Here is a 21,857-nt window from a genome sequence, read left to right as displayed (position 1 = left end):
TTCTTCCTAGAATAAAAGAACATTATTCTATTGTTCCTGGTGTCGTCTTAAGATACGTCCAAACCTGTAGAGAATTTTTCTGAGTTTATTTGAGTCAAACTGAAAACAATTGCCAGGAAGCAAAATAAGAACGGATTAAGACTGCTTTACAGAACAGCAATTCTGCACCTTATTTTATACATCAGAATCAAAGAAAAGGAGGGTTACATCAAATCCACTGGTGAGAGATTAGGGAAGGGGGAGAAAGCAAAGCAGGGAATTCTCTGGGACTGGGTAAAAAGTAAAAGAAATAGACACATACTTCCTCTATGAAGGTGGGGTAGGACAGTTGACAGTTAATAATTAATGTGATAACAATAACAATGATGAGCTCTGAAATCGCTTGCTCTGTGGGAGATTGGGTCCTGAGGGGTCTGGAAAAAAAATTTAACCCGACATTCCAAAGGTATGTTATCTTTGATGCAAAAAGACAATGGACAGCCTATTTGCTTCGTTGCTACAGAGAGGGTCAGATGGGTCACCAGCAGCTCTACTGGAGCCATCCGAGGAAATTCGGCCAGGGTTCTCGTTCTTGCTGGGTTTGCTCAAACCTCCAAGGTCTGATCTGGAAATAAGGCCTCAACCTGTGCCACCAGTGTTTCGGTCAGTATGCGAAGGACATAGGATTCGTTAAGTTGGACTAAGTGAACGTCCATGAATGAGTCATTTAAGACATATACCTTATGACAGAAGGCTATATCTTTTTACATAAAATTTTAAAAAAACCTTCAAAAAAAAAAAAAAGACAATGGACAGGCTCCGTTAAGGCATACAATGACTCAGCGGATTGAGTGTTGTCTCATGCACCAAGAGGTTGCTGGTTTGATTCCTGGTCAAGGCCTGCAAGAGGCAGCAGATTGATGTTTCTCTAACATTGAGGTTTCCATCTTCTCTTCCTCTCCTTTCCTCTCTGAAGTCAATAAAACTATATATATATATATTTTTAAAAGAATGGAATCAGCCAAATATCCTACTATGGACAGTGATTTAAAAAGCCCTAGCCGGGCCCTGGCCAGTTTTGCTCAGTAAATAGAGTGTTGGCCTGCGGACTGAAAGGTCCCAGGTTCGATTCCAGTCAAGGGCATGTACCTTGGTTGCGGGCACATTCCCAGTGGGTGGTGTGCAGGAAGCAATTGATGGATGTTTCTCTCTCATCGATGTTTCTAACTCTCTATCTCTCTCTCCTTTCCTCTGTAAAAAATCAATAAAATATATTTAAAAATAAATAAATAAATAAATAAAATAAAAATAAAAGTTAAAAAAAACACACACACACACAGAGAAAGATTGGAAATAGTACCCTGGGCCCTAAGGCCTTCTGTCCCAACAGCAGCCGAGGCTGTAACCTTAAACACCAATAATCCCCCGCGTCCAAAACTTCACCCTCACAAACCTCTCCGGACCACGGACACCGATCACACTTCCTTTATTAAAACAGAAACCTGGGTCGGACACCCGCATGGGACGGCCACCCGCACAGTCCCCAAATCTCTAAGCTGCCTACCAAAAAACCCCAACCTGAACCCGACTCCGCCAATCTTCCTAAATGCCTCCGAGATCCCTTACCGGTGGGGCGCCCTGCAGAACCCCAGACCCCCGACAGTCAGGACAAGGGCGTGCTCGCTACAGACTCTTCATCTGGGCCCCGGCCCCGGGGGCACCCCGACCACAGACAGATGCCTCTGGTTCCCTTCAAAGACCTCAAATCCCGCGTCCGTGTAGTTGCCCTTAGCAACCTCCTCTCGGGCGCTCCTACCCTCCCTTCCGACCCCGGTGATCATTCCAAGCTCCTCACGACACCACGTGCACACGTCACACCGAAAGAAACAAAACTTCTACTGTGATGGAAACACGTCCGGATACCAAGCCACACACTCACCTGAGTTTTTCCCAAAAAAACCACAAGAGGAATGCACATGTGGTATTCCCCCCGCGCCCCCCCCCACCCCAACCTCTCCAGCTGCTGGACCGGTCCGCTCCTCTACGGTGGCCGATCGGGATCTCGGGCGTTTGCAGGAGCGGGTGACCCGTGGCTGGCTTTCAGCGGCAATATGTCTGCGCCGGAGTCGCGGTGCTGCCACGGAGGCCGCCATGTGGCGGGACCTGAATTGCCGTACAGAAGGCAAAGATGCAAGTTTGCAACCAGGAGCCCCGGAGAGCAGGAAAGTGAGAAGCTCCAGAAATTGTCCCCTTTCCCGGCGCTTCTACGCTTGTGGAAAAGGAGTGTCTTTTCAGAGATCCGAGGTTCTTGCGGCAAATGGTGCAGCGAGGAAAATATCGGTCAGTGGGCGCTAGGCAAAGAAGTCATATGGGCCCTAACTGGTTTGGCTCAGTGGATAGAGCGTCAGCCTGCGGACTCAAGGGTCCCAGGTTCGATTCCGGTCAAGGGCATGTACCTGGGTTGCGGGCACATCCCCAGTGGGGAGTGTACAGGAGGCGGCTGATCGATGTTTCTTTCTCATCGATATTTCTAACTCTCTATTCCTCTCTGTAAAAAATCAATACAATTAAAAAAAGAAGTCACATGACCTCCGCCTTTATTTTAGTTTGTTTTGTGTGTGTGTGTGTGTGTGTGTGTGTGTTTTAAAAATATATATTTTTATTGATTTCAGAGGGAGGAAGAGATAGAAACATCAATGAGAATCACTGACCAGTTGCCTCCTGCACGCCCCCTATGGGAGATGGAGCCCACAACAGAGGCATGTACCCTTGACCAGAATCGAACCTGGGACCCTTCAGTTCGCTGGGCAACGCTCTATCCACTGAGCCAAACCACCCAGGACTAATGCATACCTTTTTTATGTGATTCTAGTTACCATTCTACTAGTTCATGCATGATATTATTATTTTTTTTTAAATATATTTTATTGATTTTTTACAGAGAGGAAGGGGGAGAGACAGAGAGTTAGAAACATCGATGAGAGAGAAACATCGATCAGCTGCCTCCTGCACATCTCCCACTGGGGATGTGCCCGCAACCCAGGCACATGCCCCTGACCGGAATCGAACCCGGGACCCTTCAGTCCACAGGCTGATGCTCTATCCACTGAGCCAAACCGGTTTCGGCACATGATATTATTATAGCCACTTCATATTAATTACATATAGATCAGCGGTGCTCAACTTGTGGGTCGCGACCCCTTTGGGGGTCGAACGACCCTTTCACAGGGGTCTCCTAAGACCACCGGAAAACATATACATAATTACATATTGTTTTTGTGATTAATCACTATGCTTTAATTATGTTCAATTTGTAACAATAAAATTGGGGGTCACCACAACATGAGGAACTGTATTAAAGGGTTGCGGCATTAGGAAGGTTGAGAATCACTGATATAGATGGACATAAATATTTTATAATATGGAAATACTTATGAGAAATTAAAATGAAATTAGATTATACATTTTTCCCCAGTTTGAGATATAGTTGACAAAGATTAGACCTACTTTATTTATTTTCACTGCAGGATATTTTTTTCATTGATTTTTTAGAGAATGGAAGGGAAGGGAAGAGACAGAGAGAGAGAAACACTGAGGCACATCAATTGGTTGCCTGCCAAATGCACCCTGATCAAGGCCAGGCATTGAGCCTGAAACAGAGGTACATGCCCTTGACTGGAATCAAACCCATAAGTCTTGTAAGACTGAGAGCAGAGGGCCCAGGTAAACTGTGTCTCAACTTCTGACTGATAGAAACTGAGATAATAAATGTGTGTAGTTTTAAACCAGTTTGTGGAAATTTGTTACCCATCCATAGAAAACAAGTACAGTGATTGATATAGAAAATTTTAAATAGCCCTAACCGGTGTGGCTCAGTGGATAGAGTATCGGCCTGCGGACTGAAGGGTCCCAGGTTCGATTCCGGTCAAGGGCATGTACCTTGGTTGCAAGCACATCCCCAGTAGGAGGTGTGCAGGAGGCAGCTGATCGATGTTTCTCTCTCATCAATGTTTCTAACTCTCTATCCCTCTCCCTTCTTCTCTGTAAAAAATTAATAAAATATATATTTAAAAAAAAAAAAAAGAAAATTTTAAATAACAAAACTAGTGAGAAGCAGCTACACCAGTATATGGAGAGAAATTTATATCCTGGTTTATGCTCTAAACTTTCAGATACATTAGTTCACTTAAATTCACAACATCTCTTGGAAAGCCTGTTCAAGGCACACAGCTAAGGGGGAGAGCACTACAAAAGTGAAAGATTTGCTCATGCCACTTACTCTTCAGCCAAAATTATTTTCAGATAAAAGACTGCTCAACTAGAAAATGCCAGTAATACCAAGAGCAATGCAATTGCTCTATTAGACTACAAAATGTAGAAGCCAGGGCCCAGCTGGCGTGGCTCAGTGGTTGAGCATCAACCTGTGAACCAGGAGGTCACAGTTTGATTTCTGGTCAGGGCACATGACTGGGTTTTGGGCTCAATCCCCAGTATGGGGCATGCAGGAGGCAGCCAATCGATGATTCTCTGTCATCATTAATGTTTTTATATCTCTCTCCCTCTCCCTTCCTCTCTGAAATCAATAAAAATATATTTTAAAATAAATAAATAAAATTTAGAAGCCAGGAATTTTTTTTAAAAAGGCACTACTGCCTAGCTAGTTTGGCTCAGTGGAAAGAGCATTGGCCTGTGGATTGAGGGGTCCATGGTTCGATTCCGGTTGGGGGCGTGTGCCTGGTTTGCAGGCTGGGTCCCCAGTGTGGGGCGTGCAGGAGGCAGCCAGCCGGTGGCTCTCTCTCATCATTGATATTTCTGTCTCTCTCTCCCTCTCCCTTCCTCTCTGAAAAAAAAAATTAAAAAATATATATATATATCACTACTTATAATTGCACTAGAGGCCCGGTACACAAAAATTTGTGCACTCGGGGGGGGAGGGGGGGTCCCTCAGCCCGGCCTGTGCCCTCTCGCAGTCTGGGACCCCTCGGGAGATAACGACCTGCTGGCTTAGGCCTGCTCCTGGGTGGCAGAGGGCAGGCCCAATCCCTAGGTGCAGCCCCTGGTCATGCACAGAGCAGGGCGGATTGGGAGGTTGCGATGCCACCCTCAGTCACGCTCAGGGTAGGGCTGATTGGGGGGTTGGGGCACCACCTCCTATCACACTCAAGGCAGGGTCAATGGGGAGGTTTCGGCGCCACCCCGTGATGCACAGAGCAGGGCCGATCAGGGGGTTGGGGCACTGCCCCCTGTCATGCACAGAGTAGGGCCGATAGGGGAGTTAGGGCACCGCCCCCTGTCACACACACAGCAGGGCGGATCAGGGGGTTGGGGCGCCGCCCTCTATCACCCACAGAGCAGGGCTGATCAGGGGGTTGAGGTGCCGCCACTGTCACACTCAGGGCAGGGCCGATGGGGAGGTTATGGCTCTACCCCGTCACACACAGAGCAGGGCCTGTGGGGGGGGGACGGTTGGGGCGCCACCCCCGTCACACACAGAGCAGGGCCGATCAGGGGGTTGAGACGCCACACCCTGTCACACACAGAGCCGCAGGGCGATCAGGGGGTTTGGGCGCTGCACCCTGTCATGCTGATCTGGTGCCAGGAGGCCTCGCGGCTCCACTGATCCCGGTGCTGGGAGGCATATTACCCTTTTACTATATAGGATAGAGGCCTGGGGGCTGGCTGGTTTGCCCTGAAGGGTGTCCTGGATCAGGGTGGGGGTCCCCACTGGGGTGCCTGGCCAGTCTGGGTGAGGGGCTGAGGGCTGCTTTCAGGCTGACTGAAGCTCCCAACCGCTCCTTTTTTTCTTTTTTTTTTTCTTCTGGGCCAGCTTTAGCTCTGGCTCTAGCTCTGAGGCTTCCGCTGCTGGTTTGTTTGCCGTTCTATAATCGAAACAATGTATAACTTCAGCTCTGAGATCCCAGCCGGCTATATTTGTTAGAATGTTTCAAACTGCCAGCTCAGAGGCCGGCAAGGCAGGCGGGGAACGTTGGAGTCTGCAGTCACTGAAGCAAGCAAGCCTCATGTTCGCTTCCAGCTGCCTGGCTGCCGGCCGCCATCTTGGCTGACAGTTAATTTGCATAAGGATACGCTGATTAGCCAATGGGAAGGGTAGCGGTCGTACGCCAATTACCATGTTTCTCTTTTATTAGTGTAGAGATAGAAGTATCTGTAGGAATAAGTATAACCAGAAATGGCTGAGATATACAGAAAAAGAGACACAACAAATCCTGGAGGTGGGTGGGAGAATCTGGATGAGCAGAGACTCACAATGGGTTGCAAAAAAAACTATAACTCAGTACATAAGCCAAGCCTATCCAAATTAATGTACACATTGAATGGACTCTAGTCATCTTATCAGGAGCTCACCTGCCTAATGAGACACTATTGCAGACATTAAGAAAATCAGCAGTCATTTTATACTATAAAATATGTTTCTAATTAGAGATTAAGTGATCAAATGGAAGGATATCTATGCTATACAGATCATTGCAAATATGAAGGAAGCACAGACTTTTTAAAAAAGACATATATGCTGCCATGGCCGGTATAGCTCATGGTTGGAGCATTGCCCTGCACCCTGCAGGGTCACAGGTTCGTGAAAGATCAGACAGAGGCCGAAAACCAAGACTACAGGCTTTATTAGAGGAGAAGGACCTGCTGGGCTGTCTCGCAAGGGGAGGACAGCAGCACGTGCAGAGGTGAGCACGTCTTTTGGGGGGCCGAATGGGAAGGAATGGGGGCTTAGTGTACTCGGCGTGCGCTGATTGGTGGCTTAATGTATGGTCCATATAGGAACAAGGGCTTAGGGTATTTGGGAGGTGTTGATTGGTGATTCAATGTATAGTCCATATAAGGTGCCTGGTTAGGTACTCAGGTATTTATGGGCTGCAGGTTAGGTCATACTCCGCCCACCAGTTGAGGGGAAGGGAGGATCTATCAGTTCGATTCCCAGTCAGAGCACACACCCAGGTTCCGGTTCCATCCCCAGTTGGGGCACCTACAGGAGGCAACCCATCGATGTTTCTCTCTCACATCAATGTTTCTCTCTCCCTCCCTTCCTCCCTCTTGAAAACTTTTTTTTTTAATCTTTAAAAAAAAATTAAAAAGACACACATCCAGTGCTTTCACTTATCAGAGCTCAGGGTAATAAAAATCATTACTTGTGTAACATGAGCATGAAAGGAGATACCCAAGACAACTGTGGAGGGAAGTTGGAGGCAGAGAACAAAACACATTATTTTATGATACACACTAGATCATATCTAACCACTTTGTTAGGAAGGTAACTGTAGAGTATTTACATGAGAAGACAAAAGAGGTTTTAATTAGTTCTTTGAGGAAAGAGTGAATTAGATTAGGATCAGCTGGATGAAGTATCATGTTTCCAGCAAACATCTGAGCTGCAACCCACCTACAGCCCCAGGTGTCTCCACAGACAGACACTGGCCTCCCCCAGAAAACAGAAAACAAAAACCTGATTTCAAGTTAAACCTTAAGTCTGAACCAGGAACTCCCGTTCATTAACACCCCCAAAACCACCCCACCTTAAGCTTCTCCCTACCCGAGCCCCCAGTAAATTGCGATTCTGTAAGAGACACCACCTTCACTGACACCTACCAGCCCAGTTCTTTTTTTTTTTTTTTAATATATTTCTTTATTGATTTCAGAGAGGAAGGGAGAGGGGAGAGAGAGAAACATCAATGATGAGAGAGAATCATTGATCAGCTGTCTCCTGCATGCCCCCTAACTGGGGATCGAGCCCGCAACCCAGGCATGCGCCCTTGGCCAGAATCGAACCTGGAACCCTTCAGTCCACAGGCTGACGCTCTATCCACTGAGCCAAGCCGGCTAGGGCTACCAGTCCAGTTCTTAATCACCGAGGCCCACAGTATCACACACTGACAGTTGACCCCTGAGTCGTTAACATCTTCATATGCTTAAGGACACTGACCGCCAAGGGGAGGACCACTAAAGCCAACTCCCCAGTGGCCGAACCCAATGTCCCCCAAAGGCCCTTCTCTCGCCTCACAGGCCCCCAGTCCACAGCCCCGCGCAGACCCCGACCCACCTGATGCTGAGCTTCTCAAGACTCCATGCAGCTATCAACAGCTCAAGTCACTTCCAAAACAGCCATCCCCCGGGCGCTAATGCGGAGGCCCCCCCCCACCCCAACTCAGGCTGTTGCTAGGGACGCTTCTGGACATTCCAGGTCTGGTCCGGGTGGTGGTGGGGAGACTCTATGACGTCACGTGCCCACGCCCACCTCCCGGATCCAAACCCAAGTGGCCACCCTGAGGAGGAGGAGCAAAGAAATTTTTAAAAAATATATATATTTTATTGATTTTTTTACAGAGAGTTAGAAACATCGATGAGAGAGAAACATCTATCAGCTGCCTCTTGCACACCTCCCACTGGGGATGTGCCCACAACCAAGGCCTGCAACCCCTCAGTCCGCAGGCTGACGCTCTATCCACTGAGCCAAACCGGCCAGAGCAGAAATTTTTTTAAAAATATAATTTTGTTGATTTCAGAGAGGAAGAGAGAAGGAGAGATAGAAACATCAATGATGAGAATCACTGATCGGCTGCCTCCCGCACGCTCCTACTGGGCATCGAGCCCACAACCCGGGCATGTGCTCTTGACTGGCATCCAAGGTGACCTCCTGGTTCATAGGTCTACGCTCAACCACTGAGCCACACTGGCCAGGCAGCAAGAAATTGAAATCACCTTTTGGACACCTCTTAGTCTCTTTGTGGATTGAGAACACCGAGCCGCATAAGTTTTCAGAGGCCAGCGTGGAGCAGTTTGTATTCTATTTAGGCTTTTGGGCAAACTAGGAAGATGGCAGTGCCCACATGCCATTCCTGAGGAGCATGATGGAGGCGGCCATCCTCCTGGGGCAGAAAACAGCCCGGGAGCTAATGTCCTGGGGAGCCTTTGGACAAACAATGAAGTTGGTGGAGCTGAGATGTTGGAGGCAGCAGTCAGACTGGGGACAGAACACTGGGAGGCTTGAAGTCCTGGTGAGAGTTGGGCATGGGGTGGACTGGGGGTGGGGTTGACTGAGGCCAGTCTGGATGGCCTTCATCAGACACCGGTTGAGGGCAGGGCTCTGTGTAAATCCAGCCTACAGGCTTCACTGCAAACAAGCAAACTGAAGAGGACGATCCAGTATATGAGAGGAAGGAGGGATTGCCCCTGGCTAGGACCAATAATGATACTTTCATTAATTGCCTATTTGACAGACTCTGCTTTTTAAACTACATTCACTTCTTTTTTAATTTTATTATTTTTTAAAATATATTTTTATTGATTTCAGAGAGAGAGAGAAGGATAGAAACATCAATGAGGAGAATCATTGATCAGCTGCCTCCTGCACGCCCCCTACTGGGGATCGAGCCCACACCCTGGGCATTGAGCCCACAACCTAGGCATGTGCCCTCGGCCGTAATCGAACCTGGGACCCTTCAGTCCGCAGGCCAATACTCTACCAACTGAGCCAAACCAGCTAGGGCTTTTTTTTTTTTTTAATCTTCACCCTAGGATATTTTTTCATTGATTTTTAGAGAGAGGGAAAGACAGAGAAATATTGATGTGAGAGAAGCACATAGATTGGTTGCCTCCGGCATGTACCCAACCAAGGCCTGAGCTGGGGAGGAGCCTGTAACCAAGGTACATGCCCTTGACTAGAATGGAACCCCAGAACCCTTCATCCACAGGCCAATGCTCTATCCACTGAGCCAAACCTAATAGGGTTGAACTACATCCACTTTTAACAACAAACCTGAGGCAGACAATACTTTAGAGATCCAATGAGACATAGGTGAATTAAGTGACTTGCTCAAAGGCACACATCTTAGGATTGAAATCAGGCAGTGTGACTTCAGGAACCACTCCCAAGCACTATTCAAGGTGAAGGGTGGATTTTATTGGAACCAGAAGGATCTGGGTGTGATAGCAGGCTTAGGTGTGCACTAGGCTGCCTTCACCTGGAGTGGTCAAGCTTTGAAACGTGAGCTCAGCACAGGAAACAGCGTTCAGGGAAGCCTGGCAGCAGGTCCCAGGGTCCTGACTGTTCAGTTCCAGGTGTGAGCTGATGTGACCTTGCCATGGCCACATCTGGAAATCACAGGACCAGAAGTGTAAGCCTGGTTGGTGGAGCTTTCATGACCGATTCTTTGCTGGAGACTGTATGCCCTGAATCTACCCCATTACTAGCTATACTTTGAAACGTGAGCTCAGCACAGGAAACAGCGTTCAGGGAAGCCTGGCAGCAGGTCCTAGGGTCCTGACTGTTCAGTTCCAGGTGTGAGCTGATGTGACCTTGCCATGGCCACATCTGGAAATCACAGGACCAGAAGTGTAAGCCTGGTTGGTGGAGCTTTCATGACCGATTCTTTGCTGGAGACTGTATGCCCTGAATCTACCCCATTACTAGCTATACTGTGAGAGTAGTGATGGGGACATTAATCCAGATTAAAATTTCTCTAAAGGCTGTTCTTGTGCTGTTGTGTTCACTGATGTATATCATGTGTGTAAAACTGTACTTTTCCCCCTTTAAATTCAACAATCTAGAATTTATTTTTATTTTCTTAAAATATATTTTTATTGATTTCAGAGAGGAAGGGAGAGGGAGAGAGATAGAAACAAAAGATGATGAGAATCATGGATCGGCTGCCTCCTGCACACCCCCTACTGGGGATTGAGCCAGAACATGGGCATGTGGGCTTGACCAGAATCGAACCTGGGACCCTTCAGTCCGAAGGTTGATGCTCTATCCACTGAGCCAACCCAGCCAGGGCTAAAACTGTACTTTTTCACAGTGATAGCACTTTATTTCTACAAGCAAATTATCAGAATGTCTTGAACTCTGAGACAGCCACAGCATGGCATATTTCCATTTCTTTCCCTATGCGTAAGACTCACTGTATGTAACTGGAATATAATAGTCTCATGAGATCAAGAGAAAGAACTCTGAATAAAGGAGAAAGTGAAGAACCCAGGGCAGTGGGAAGGGATGAGGGAGATGAAAGTCCCATGTATCAATTCAGCAGGTCCCAGAGAAGTCGTGATCCTTATCACAGGTGACAGGCCAAATTTATAGATTCATCTCCAAAACATTACAAATAGATGTCACTTCCTCATTCTTAGAGACTAAGGTTCTCATTTTTTGTTCTACTTATTCTAGGAATCATCTTCCTTTTCTGCCTTCTTTATAACCAGTTAATAAATCTCTCTGATCCTATACAAAAAGTTTTGGGTGACAATTCTGTTCTTTAGAACTATTTTCTATGAAGTAGTTATAAAAATTAGCCAGTTAGTTCATTCATTCACTTTCCAAATCTATATGAAATAAGGGGTTTGGTTTGGTTTATTTTTTGTTTTGGTTTGGTTTTTAAAAATATATATATATTTTATTGATTTTTTTACAGAGAGGAAGGGAGAGGGATAGAGTTAGAAATATTGAGAGAGAGAAACATCGATCAGCTGCCTCCTGCACACTCCCCACTGGGGATGTGCCTGCAACCAAGGTACATGCCCTTGACCGGAATCGAACCTGGGACCTTTCAGTTCGAAGGCTGACGCTCTGTCCACTGAGCCAAACCGGCCAGGGCTGTTTGTTTGTTTTTATGGGCTGGCAAATGTAAAATCATAGAATCTACTACTCACCGATATCATTTTCTAATACAATGGAAATCACAGTAATTTCTCTGAGTCTCAGTTTAGCTCATTGTCCTATATCTACTCCTCACATGACTGCTGAGCATTTGAAATACGACTAGTGTAAAATAGAAAATGATTTTTTATTCATTGGTGTTCAATTATTTTTTAAAAATATATATTTTATTGATTTTTTATAGAGAGGAAGGGAGAAGGATAGAGAATTAGAAACATCGATGAGAGAGAAACATCAACCAGCTGCCTCTTGCACACACCCCACTGGGGATGTGCCTGCAACCAAGGTACCTGCCCCTGACCGGAATCGAACCCGGGACCCTGCAGTCAGCAGGTCAATGCTCTATCCACTGAGCCAAACCGGTCAGGGCCGGTGTTCAATTATTTTAACAATTAAACTTTAAGTAAAGCCACTAAAATTAGGAACTTTATATCCCTGTGGAGAAAAGTAATGGTCTCAAAAATAACTTATTTGTGTTCTGTGGTACTTAACTGCAGGCCATTAAAGAATCACTCCCCAATCCCTCATAATAATATGCAATTTCAACAATAAATTTTCACATCCCCTTGAACCAATTGCTCCATGTCCATTTCACCTAAAAAAGACATTTACATTCTCTAACTAGATTAGCTGGAGTATAGAGATACCACTTAAAGATAACCCAACTACCTCAGTGCTCTCTTGCAGAAACCATGGGATTCTGTTGTGATCACCACTGTATCCTCAGCTCCTGGAGAAGAACCAGGTACAAAGTATTTGACAAAAACTTAATACAAATGAATGAATTGACTCAATTTGAACCTGTTGTCTCCTAAATCCTTCTGCATAATATAAATGTCTAAGAGTTTATGGTAAACATCCCAGTTTTCAATTAACCCTTTACCTTGGACTAAGGAAACTGAATTGATATATACATGCCCAATATCCCACCAATCCATATTAGCTCCTTTCTGTTTTTTGATTCATATTAACATTCCAGATATAATTTTTAAATTTTTGATTAGAGAGAGAGGAAGGGAGAAAGAAAAATATCGATGTGAGAGCAGAACATTGATTGGCTGCCTCCTGCACACCCCTACGAGGGATGGAGCCCACAACCTAGGCATGTACCCTGACTCGGAAAAGAACCAGCAACTTTCTGGTGCACTGGACAACATCCAACCAATTGAGCCACACTAGCCAGGGCCAGATACAAATTATTTTTATGTTTTTAAAAAATGCACTTATTGGCTCCACTTAGCTACTTTCTCTTTCATTTAATTAACACAGTAGACAAATTGCTGTGTTTGGTTTAACATCATATTAGGCTTCTGTGTCAAAGCACATATTTAATAGGATGAGAATATCACAACTTCCCCTTCTCAGCATTTATTCAAAAAATTTCTCTCCTTATATAATTTTCAAAAATAATCTGAGCTACATTTTTTTTTATCTTTTAAAAAATATATATTTTATTGATTTTTTACAGAGAGGAAGGGAGACAAGTAAAGAGCCAGAAACATCAATGATCAGCTGCCTCCTGCACACTCCCCACTGGGGATGTGCCCGCAACCAAGGTACATGCCCTTGACTGGAATTGAACCCGGGACCCTTCAGTCCGCAGGCCAACGCTGTATCCACTGAGCCAAACCAGTTAGGGCTGAGCTACAGCTATATTTTGTAAAAAATACTTTTGATTTTGAGAGAGGAAGGAAGAAGGAGGAAGAGAGACATCAAAGTGAGAGCAGAACTGCCTCCGGCACACCCTGTACCAAGGATTGAGCCCACAACCCAGGCATGTGCTCTGACCAGGAATTGAACCAGCAACCTTTTGGTGCATGAGCTGATGCCCAACTGAACCACATGAGCCAGAGCTGAGATAGAAATGTCACATATATATCTTTATTCATTTTGGAGAAGAAGGGCAAGGGAGAGAGAAACATCAATGATGAAAGAGAATCATTGATTGGCTGCCTTCTGCATGCCCCACACTGAGGATCGAGCCCACAACCCAGGCATGTGCCCTTGGGTGGAATCGAACCTAGGACCCTTCAGTCCGCAGGCTGACACTCTACTCACTGAGCCAAACCGGCTAGGGCTATTTATTTTTATTGATTTCAGAGAGGAAGGGAGAGGGAGAAATAGAAACATCAATGATGATAGAGAATCATTGATTGGCTGCCTCCTGTACGCCCCCTACTGAGGATCAAGCCCTTGACTGGAATTGAATCCAGGACCCTTCAGTCTGCTGGCTGATGCCCGACCCAATGAGCCAAACAGGGTAGGGCTGAGCTAGAAATTTTTGGTCAAATCTTTGCACACAGAATATCTCTGGATTTTATCTTATTGGTTTCCTGTGACATAAAATAAAACATAATTGCTCACTGAAGGTGAGACCACACTCACTGTATTCATAAGGTTTCTGTCCTGTGCAAATCCACCTGAGGGTGCACAACTGGCCACAGGCTGGCCCACGATGACTACATTTCTGTTTTCTAGAGGCCCACTGATGTTCAATACTGTCTGAGGGATCACAATGGGCACCTGCAGAGTCACCGTATTAACAAGGTTTTTCTCCTGCAGGACGACACTGGTCTGTGATGAGCTGGGAATCTCTGAGCGAGGATGTTCCACCTTGACTGAATGAATTTTCTGATGTTCACTGAGGACTGATTTTGCTCTGAAAGTTTCCCCACATTCATTACAACCATAGGGTCTCTCCCCCGTATGAGTTCTCTGATGTACAGTGAGCTGTGGCTTCTTGATAAAGGTTTTCCCAGAGTTACTACATTCAAAGGGTTTTTCTCCTCTGTGAATTCTTTCATGTTTAATGAGATCTGTCTTCTGGGAATAGGATTTTCCACATTCACTGCACAAAAAGGGTTTCTTTCCCGTGTGAAATCTCTGATGTGTCGTGAGCGATATCTTCTGGCTGAAGCCTCTTCCACATTCGTTGCATATATAAGGTTTCTCACCTGTATGAATTCGTACATGTACCTTGAGGTTGCTCTTCTGGATAAAGCGTTTCCCACAGTCACTGCATACAAAGGGTTTCTCTCCTGTATGTATTCTGTAATGTTTCTTGAGCTCTGACTTCGTGAGAAAGCCTTTGCCACACTCTGTACATGGATGAGGTTTCTCTCCTGTATGCGATCTCCGGTGTTTGTTCAGTGCGACCCTTCTGGAGAAGCTTTTCCCACACAGACTACATTGATGAGGCTTCTCCCCTGTATGAAGATTCTGGTGATCACTGAGCAAAGACTTACTTATGAAGGTTTTCCCACATTCACTGCATACGTGAGCCTTCTCTCTTTTATGAGGTTTCTTATAATTAATGAGTTGGGACTTAGTGTTGACGAGTTTCTGGTTTTCCAGGAATTTCATTTCAGTCTGAAACTGTTTACTGTTAACGTGGGAAAAAGATTTCCCATCTTCAGGAAGTTCACCAGGCTCCTTGATTTCATAGTCACAATTTTCAAATAACTTATTTTTGTGACATTGTTCTAGGCTATTCTCCATGCTTTCATTTTGTACGTGCTCTGGCAGATGGTCATCAAGTTTCCAGATATCTAGTAAAGAAAACGAATTTCCCATCATCTTGATTTGTAAGAAAGGTAATGAAAAATATACCTTGATGTGTGGTGCCTTTTATACTGAGTGTAACTAAAACTTCGTGTTTGATGTTCCTTGTTCATTAGTACAAGTAATGAAAAAAAAAGTAAAACTGAATAAACACTTTGTCTACTTTCTGAATATTAGCCTTGCCAAATATGCACACTGTGAAATACAAACAATTTACTGTTTCTCACTTCTATTATCCTTCAGCATATACCAGGCTATCACACCACAGGTGGGAGGGCCACCTCATCCGAATTGGAGAGGGATTCCTTCCACATTCCTCACTGATGACTACTGTATACCAACATGGTCCTAGGCTGGGGACACACAGACACAGTCCTGATGTTCACAGAGCTTACACTGCAGTTTGGTGAAGCCACTTAAAGGGCAAAGACACATGCAAGAAACACCTGCAGCCCTGACTGGTTTGGCTCAGTGGATAGAGCGTCGGCCTAGGGACTAAAGGGTCCCAGGTTTGATTCCAGTCAAGGGCATGTACCTTGGTTGCCGGCATATCCCCAGTGGGGGATGTGCGGTAGGCAGCTGATCAATGCTTCTCTCTCACTGATGTTTCTAACTCTCTATTGCTCTCCCTTCCTCTCTGTAAAAAAATCAATAAAATATATTTTAAAAAATTGAAGAAAAAAAAAAGAAAAAGAAACACCTGCAGGTTGTGAAAACGGGTGGGAAGGTGCAGCGGAAATGGAGAGAGGTGAAGGAAATCAGGCTACATTTTGGAAGAAGCCAGGACTCACTGTGGACTCATTATTGTGCTGGGTGGGCATGAAGCAAGAAAAGACGATGACAGAGAAGAGAACTTGCAGCACTTCTGACTCTAAAACTACATCTCAGAGAAGTGTTCTGTTTCCCAACGAAGTAACGCTAGCCATTATGCTGACTTAATTTCATTCCAGCACTTTTCACCCCATATACCTATAATTTACTTTTTTGTTTTTATTGATTTTAAGATTCCACCTTTTAGAATGAGAGCTCTTGGTGTATTTGTATGCCTTTTCTCACTTCTATTATCCTTCAGCATATACCAGGCTATCAAAAGTACTTTATAAGCCCGGCCGGCATGGCTCAGTGGTTGAGCGTCGACCTATGAACCAGGAGGTCAGGGTTCGATTCCCGGTCAGGGCACATGCCCAGGTTGCAGGCTCCATCCCGTGTGGGGTGTGCAGGAGGCAGCCGATCCATGATTCTCTCTCATCATGAATGTTTCTATCTCTCTCCCCCTCTCCCTTCCTCTCTGAAATGAATAAAAATGTTATTTTTTTTTAAAAAAGTACTTTATAAGCCCAGCTGGTGTGGCTCAGTGGTTGAGGGGTGACCTAGGAACCAGTAGGCCACAGTTTGATTCCTGGTCAGGTCACATGCCCGGGTTGCGGGCTCCATCCCAGTGTGTGGCATGCAGGAGGCAGCCAATCAATGATTCTCTTTCATCATTTATGTTTCTATCTCTCCCTTTCTCTCTGAAATTAATTTAAAAAAAGAAAACCAATTTTTAAAAAGTACTTTATAAAAAGATAAATCAAGGAAGCAATCTCAAGTATGGAACATATTGTGGAGTTTAGGAGAGAAGATGTAAATCTCTGCATGAGCAAGATATACTATATCACAGAAATCACTGAAGAATTTCATGTCATGTGAGAGGCAACAGTTAACTGGGACTTAATGTTGTCGGAATATGATGGAAAGAAAAAGGAAACATTTCAGGAGGTAAATACGGTGGTAATATCTATGACAAACAGTTAAGAGAGATCAGAATACACAAAGGAATTAATTTGAAGTAAGCAAAAGTTATGGTCTGGTTTAGGCTAAAACTGTATGCAAGTTAAACTAAATGTTCTAGTTAAAACACACCATGAACAGCAGACTCCTTTACAGAAGAGAGCGCTGTGGGTACGGAATAACTGAGGTGGTGGCCGGACAGCCAGGAGGACAGGTGCACAGGAGTGAAGGAGAACCTAAGCTTTCAGGGGTTCTCTAGGAGGGACAATGATTCCACAATTTGGGAGACTCATGCAGGGAGCAAAATAAGCTTAGCTAATTAGAATGAAGAAAACTTTGAAGGGTTAGTGGTTCAGATGACAAAATGGAAACCAGAACCTTCGAAGACCCTCAGAGTGAAGAACAGGCGAAGCTAAGATAAAAAGAAAAGCAAAGGCACAATGAACCAATTAATTTTGGAGGCAGAGCATCCAAGATGGGGTGAATCTTAGGAAGGGAAATCAATATCACCAGGGGCAGAAAGGAGCAATGGTCAGAAAACAGTGAGCACAGTTTCTCTTTGGATGGAGGCCTTGGACAGTGGACTTTCATAGCAAAAGAGGTGAAGGAAAAGAAGACTAAAGGAAAGGTTTCAGAATTCTAAAAAAAAAATGCCGAAACCGGTTTGGCTCAGTGGATAGAGCATCGGCCTGCGGACTGAAAGGTCCCAGGTTCGATTCCGGTCAGGGGCGTGTACCTGGGTTGCGGGCATATCCCCAGTGGGAGATGTGCAGGAGGCAGCTGATTGATGTTTCTCTCTCATCGATGTTTCTGGCTCTCTATTTCTCTCCCTTCCTCTCTGTGAAAAATCAATAATATACATATATATATAAAAAAAATAAATAAATACTTAAAAAAAAGAATTCTAAAAAAAAAGAACCATACAACCAAAACTCAAGGTGCAGATAAAGAGGGATCAAATTCCAGAAGAGATAAAGGGATCTATTTTTCTCTAAACTCCTACAAACAGAAAGGGGTCTACCCTCTCTCACTGGGAAGGACATACACTGAGGCACTGCCCACCTATCCTCAAATCCTTTCACCTCTGAGCCCCTTCTCTGAGCGACTAAAATGTGATTTCCACAGCCCCCCTGTGCTGGTTCTCACTCACCTGAACGGATCCCACAGAGGAGTTCACCTGCCACTGTCCATGGTGCTTCTCCGTGATCCAACTTGGAAAGTATGTCAGGTTTGCTGGCCTCATAACCTGTTCATGGGGAATGATAGAAGCCTTAGACACACTGAATAGGACTTGGGGTCTGTGAAGACCACAGAATATAATAAAGACAAAACCATTTTCACACGTAGACAGTAAAGGTATTCTCTCAGGAGAAGGGAGAATATTCTTCTCTGGGGCCAGGGCGAAAACTAAGATTCATCTACCACTTCAGAAGACCAGACATGCCAGAGCTTTCAGAAGCTGAGAATGGAAAGGCCACTGACTGAGGACCATCTGACTGACACACGGGAGCTGTCCTCACCCACTGACACCAGGTGGCTGTAGGTCTCCAACATCACATCCGTGTACAGGTCCTTCTGCTCGGGGCCTAGGAGCTGCCACTCCTCCCAGGTGAAGTCCACGGCCACATCGTGAACTGTCAGGGGTTCCTGTACCAACTCCATGCTGTGTAACGGCGTGATTTTCTTTAGATGACATAGAGTAATGTTAGTTTTTCTGCTCATTTTCACTCTATAGTCTACACCTATATAGCCAGTGAGGTTTTAATTCAGTATACAGTTGAATAATCACATGCCTAGTAAAATACATGGTGGAGAAAAGTAGTTTTACAGTTGTTCCTATGGAAAATAATACAATAATTCATAAACAATTATCAACTGTTTCACATACTAACAACTGCAAAGCTACTTTTGCCCCATATTGCATCTTATAACTGAGCATTCAGTTATCCATGTGTTTATCCAATTAAGAGTTTCTATAATGTGAACTTAAATGTTCTTGTTACCTAGAAATACCACATTCGTGTATTTGAGATACAATACAGGGTGTACCACAATATGTATACACACTTTGAATAATTATTAATTCCAGTGGGTTCAATCTGAAACAAAGGAAATACAAATCATGATATTTATAGGCCTCTAGAAATCCATTCATGAAGACAGAACAGGACAAAACAAACCCAATCACCTGAGCCTGGAGCATTTCCTTCTGTTCTCTCTGAAAAGAGCTGGCCACGGGGAGGCTCTGACTTGCTGTGTTTGGGTTTGCTCTAAATTTCTGTTACCCAACTGTGCAACTACCTCCTGCTTCAAATGATTCTATTGCTTCTGATGAGTCAGAACCTGTGGGTTAAGGTGAAAATTCAATGAGTGATACATTTCGTCTGGGATCCATTGCTAAGAAAATGCCCACAGTATCGCTGGTGTCCCTTTAGTTCAGTGGTTCTCAACCTTCTGGCCCTTTTTTTAAAAAATATATTTTATTGATTTCTTACACAGAGGAAGGGAGAGGGATAGAGAGTCAGAAACATCGATGAGAGAGAGCCATCGATCAGCTGCCTCCTGCACACTCCCCACTGGGTATGTGCCCGCAACCAAGGTACATGCCCTTGACCAGACTCGAACCCGGGACCCATGAGTCCGCAGGCCGACTCTCTATCCACTGAGTCAAACTGGTCAGGGCCCTTCTGGCCTTTTAAATACAATTCCTCATGTTGTGACCCCCAACCATAAAATTATTTTCGTTTCTACTTCATAACTGTAATGTTGCTACTGTTATGAATCCTAATGTAAATATCTGATATGCAGGATGTATTTAGGCGACCCCTGTGAGAGGTCAGTGGACCCATCCATGATGGACCCCTGTGATGGACCCAGGTCGCGACGCAGTCTACCTTGAGAGCGGTGGGGGTCGTCAGCACCACAGTGTAGGGACCCTTCCAACGTGGCTCCAGGGTCTCCTGGCGGTGCCTTCTGTCGTAGACCCAATCTCCTGGTCTGTGCTGATGAGGAGTTGGGGTTGGGCTGGTCTCATACAGATTCCAGGGCCCGTTGCCTTCCTTTGACAGGCAGGGGGAAGGGCCCATGAAATCTCTGCCCTGAGGAACTGTGAGCCCCACCCTTAAATGTCCCAATCAGACTAGAAAAGCCACAAATACCTTTTAAATCTACCCCAGAATTCCAAAATCCCAACCCAGCACAGAATATCACATAGCAAATCAAAGTTCCCAGCAAACAAACAGACAGAGATGTTTACTAGTTAGGCGGGCCATTCCACCTCTGACAGAGAGCAAGCGCCCTTGGGGAAAGATCCCAGCGGCTGCTCAGGGTGTTTTGCTATTGGTCAGAGCACTCAGCCTCAAAGAAATCAAGCCTGTGGTGTTTTTTTTTTTTTTAGACACAAACAGAAATTTCACTAGCTAAACAATTTTCAATGAAGACAGATAACATTTCCCATTAAAAACTTTGAAAACAAAACAGAAATAAACAAAAAACACTTTTACACAGGCGCATGCCACATTTACAGCACAAAATACCAACAGATAACCTAGTTTGATTAACATATTATCTAGAGCCCTTGGGTAACCTGGGTTAAACTTAGGCATGTTATCTAAATTACAGTCCTGGGTCTCCAAAACACTGAGTTGATAAGTTAACTGGAGCCCTCCGATCCTGGGACAGCTGTGCTGTCCCTCCCAGGCAAAGGAAAAATGTGCCCTCTAAGCCCAGTAGTAAACCACAGTTTCTGCCTGAAATAATCGTACTTTACTTTAGAAATTGGATTACTGCTATTAGTCCTTTTTAAAGACTTTGACATATTAAATAAATCCGAGAGGTCAGCACACTTCCTGCCCCATAAAACTCCGCCTTAAAGCTCCACCCTTGACTAAATCAGAGGGAGGGGCCTTTGCTGTTTCAAGATGGCGGCCCCCAGGGAAGCGGCAAGTCATGTGGCTGACATGGCGGTTGCCAAGTCATGCAGCCCAAAATGGTGGCTGTCTACACTGGTTTTTTGCAAATCAGGACCAATAAGCAAAGGCATTTAGTTACCACAATTACACAATTTTTCCCAATTCAATCTGAACCTTAAACTTTTAGCTGGCAAGTCAAAATATTCAGCATTTCTCAATCAGTAACATTTTTAACCGTTTGAGTCCCTTGGTATTTCTCGACATAAAATAAAACAAGCACTATCACGCTGTTTGGGTCTTTTCGTACTCATTTAGAGAAAGCGCGGTTGCGCTGTTTGGGATTCTTCGACAGTGTTTTTTCAATACCCCTTGGGACTCAAACGAATCTTATGTTTTCTCGACATAAAATCTCAGCAGTGCAATCGCGCTGCTTGGGACTCAAACGGTTAAGAGTAAACTTTAAAAATGCAAGACATACTTAACCAACAGATTTAATTCTGTCCTCTAGATTTTTCATGAGGCAAATTAGAGTAAACTTTACTTTTTACTTTCAAGTGGCTCTGGAAAACCACATTTGAACCTTGCAAAACAGGTTCTGGCCTACCTGGTTTTTTCAGACATAAATTGACCACATTCTTTAAGATTTTGCTACAGGCAGGAGGCGACTATCCCCTTCCTCCATTAAGAACAACCTTTAAAAACTCTTCTTTATTATGGAAATGTCAATCCTGCTGCTAAAATCTAGCTGGCATATTTTTTTTTCCTTTGGGTAAATGATCAGTCTTGGGCTCCATCCTGCACATCTGCAGAGACTCTAGCTCAAAACTCTATCCAAAATCGGACAGTGCACGCATTAGTTTTAAGCCAGCTTTTCTCTTTACACGTGCACAGAAATCCCAGACGCATTTACTTGGGGAGGGGGTGACCTGTTTTCACAGATCCTCATTCAGACGCCCGCC

At 44.9% G+C, this 21,857-nt stretch overlaps 1 protein-coding gene and 1 pseudogene across 1 annotated transcript in view; one reads left to right on the top strand and one right to left on the bottom strand.

Annotated features, from left to right (window-relative positions):
* The first annotated feature begins 512 nt into the window (after nucleotides 1-512).
* Nucleotides 513-683, top strand: LOC102442186 (annotated as a pseudogene).
* Nucleotides 684-13,775: 13,092 nt separating this feature from the next.
* The window catches only part of LOC102422224 (zinc finger protein 615-like), a 25,563-nt gene continuing 17,481 nt past the window's right edge, over nucleotides 13,776-21,857 (bottom strand). The window contains exons 6-8 of the mRNA XM_023764984.1: nucleotides 18,508-18,670; nucleotides 18,138-18,233; nucleotides 13,776-15,204 (exon numbers count right to left, since the gene is read on the bottom strand). Coding sequence (XP_023620752.1) covers nucleotides 13,979-15,204; nucleotides 18,138-18,233; nucleotides 18,508-18,670 — 1,485 coding nt within the window. The 3' untranslated portion in view covers nucleotides 13,776-13,978. The remainder of the gene's footprint in view (nucleotides 15,205-18,137; nucleotides 18,234-18,507; nucleotides 18,671-21,857) is intronic.

The sequence above is a fragment of the Myotis lucifugus genome, unplaced genomic scaffold (assembly GCF_000147115.1).
Source record: "Myotis lucifugus unplaced genomic scaffold, Myoluc2.0 scaffold_365, whole genome shotgun sequence".
NCBI lineage: Eukaryota > Metazoa > Chordata > Mammalia > Chiroptera > Vespertilionidae > Myotis > Myotis lucifugus.
This window is presented reverse-complemented; position numbering and strand designations above follow the sequence as displayed.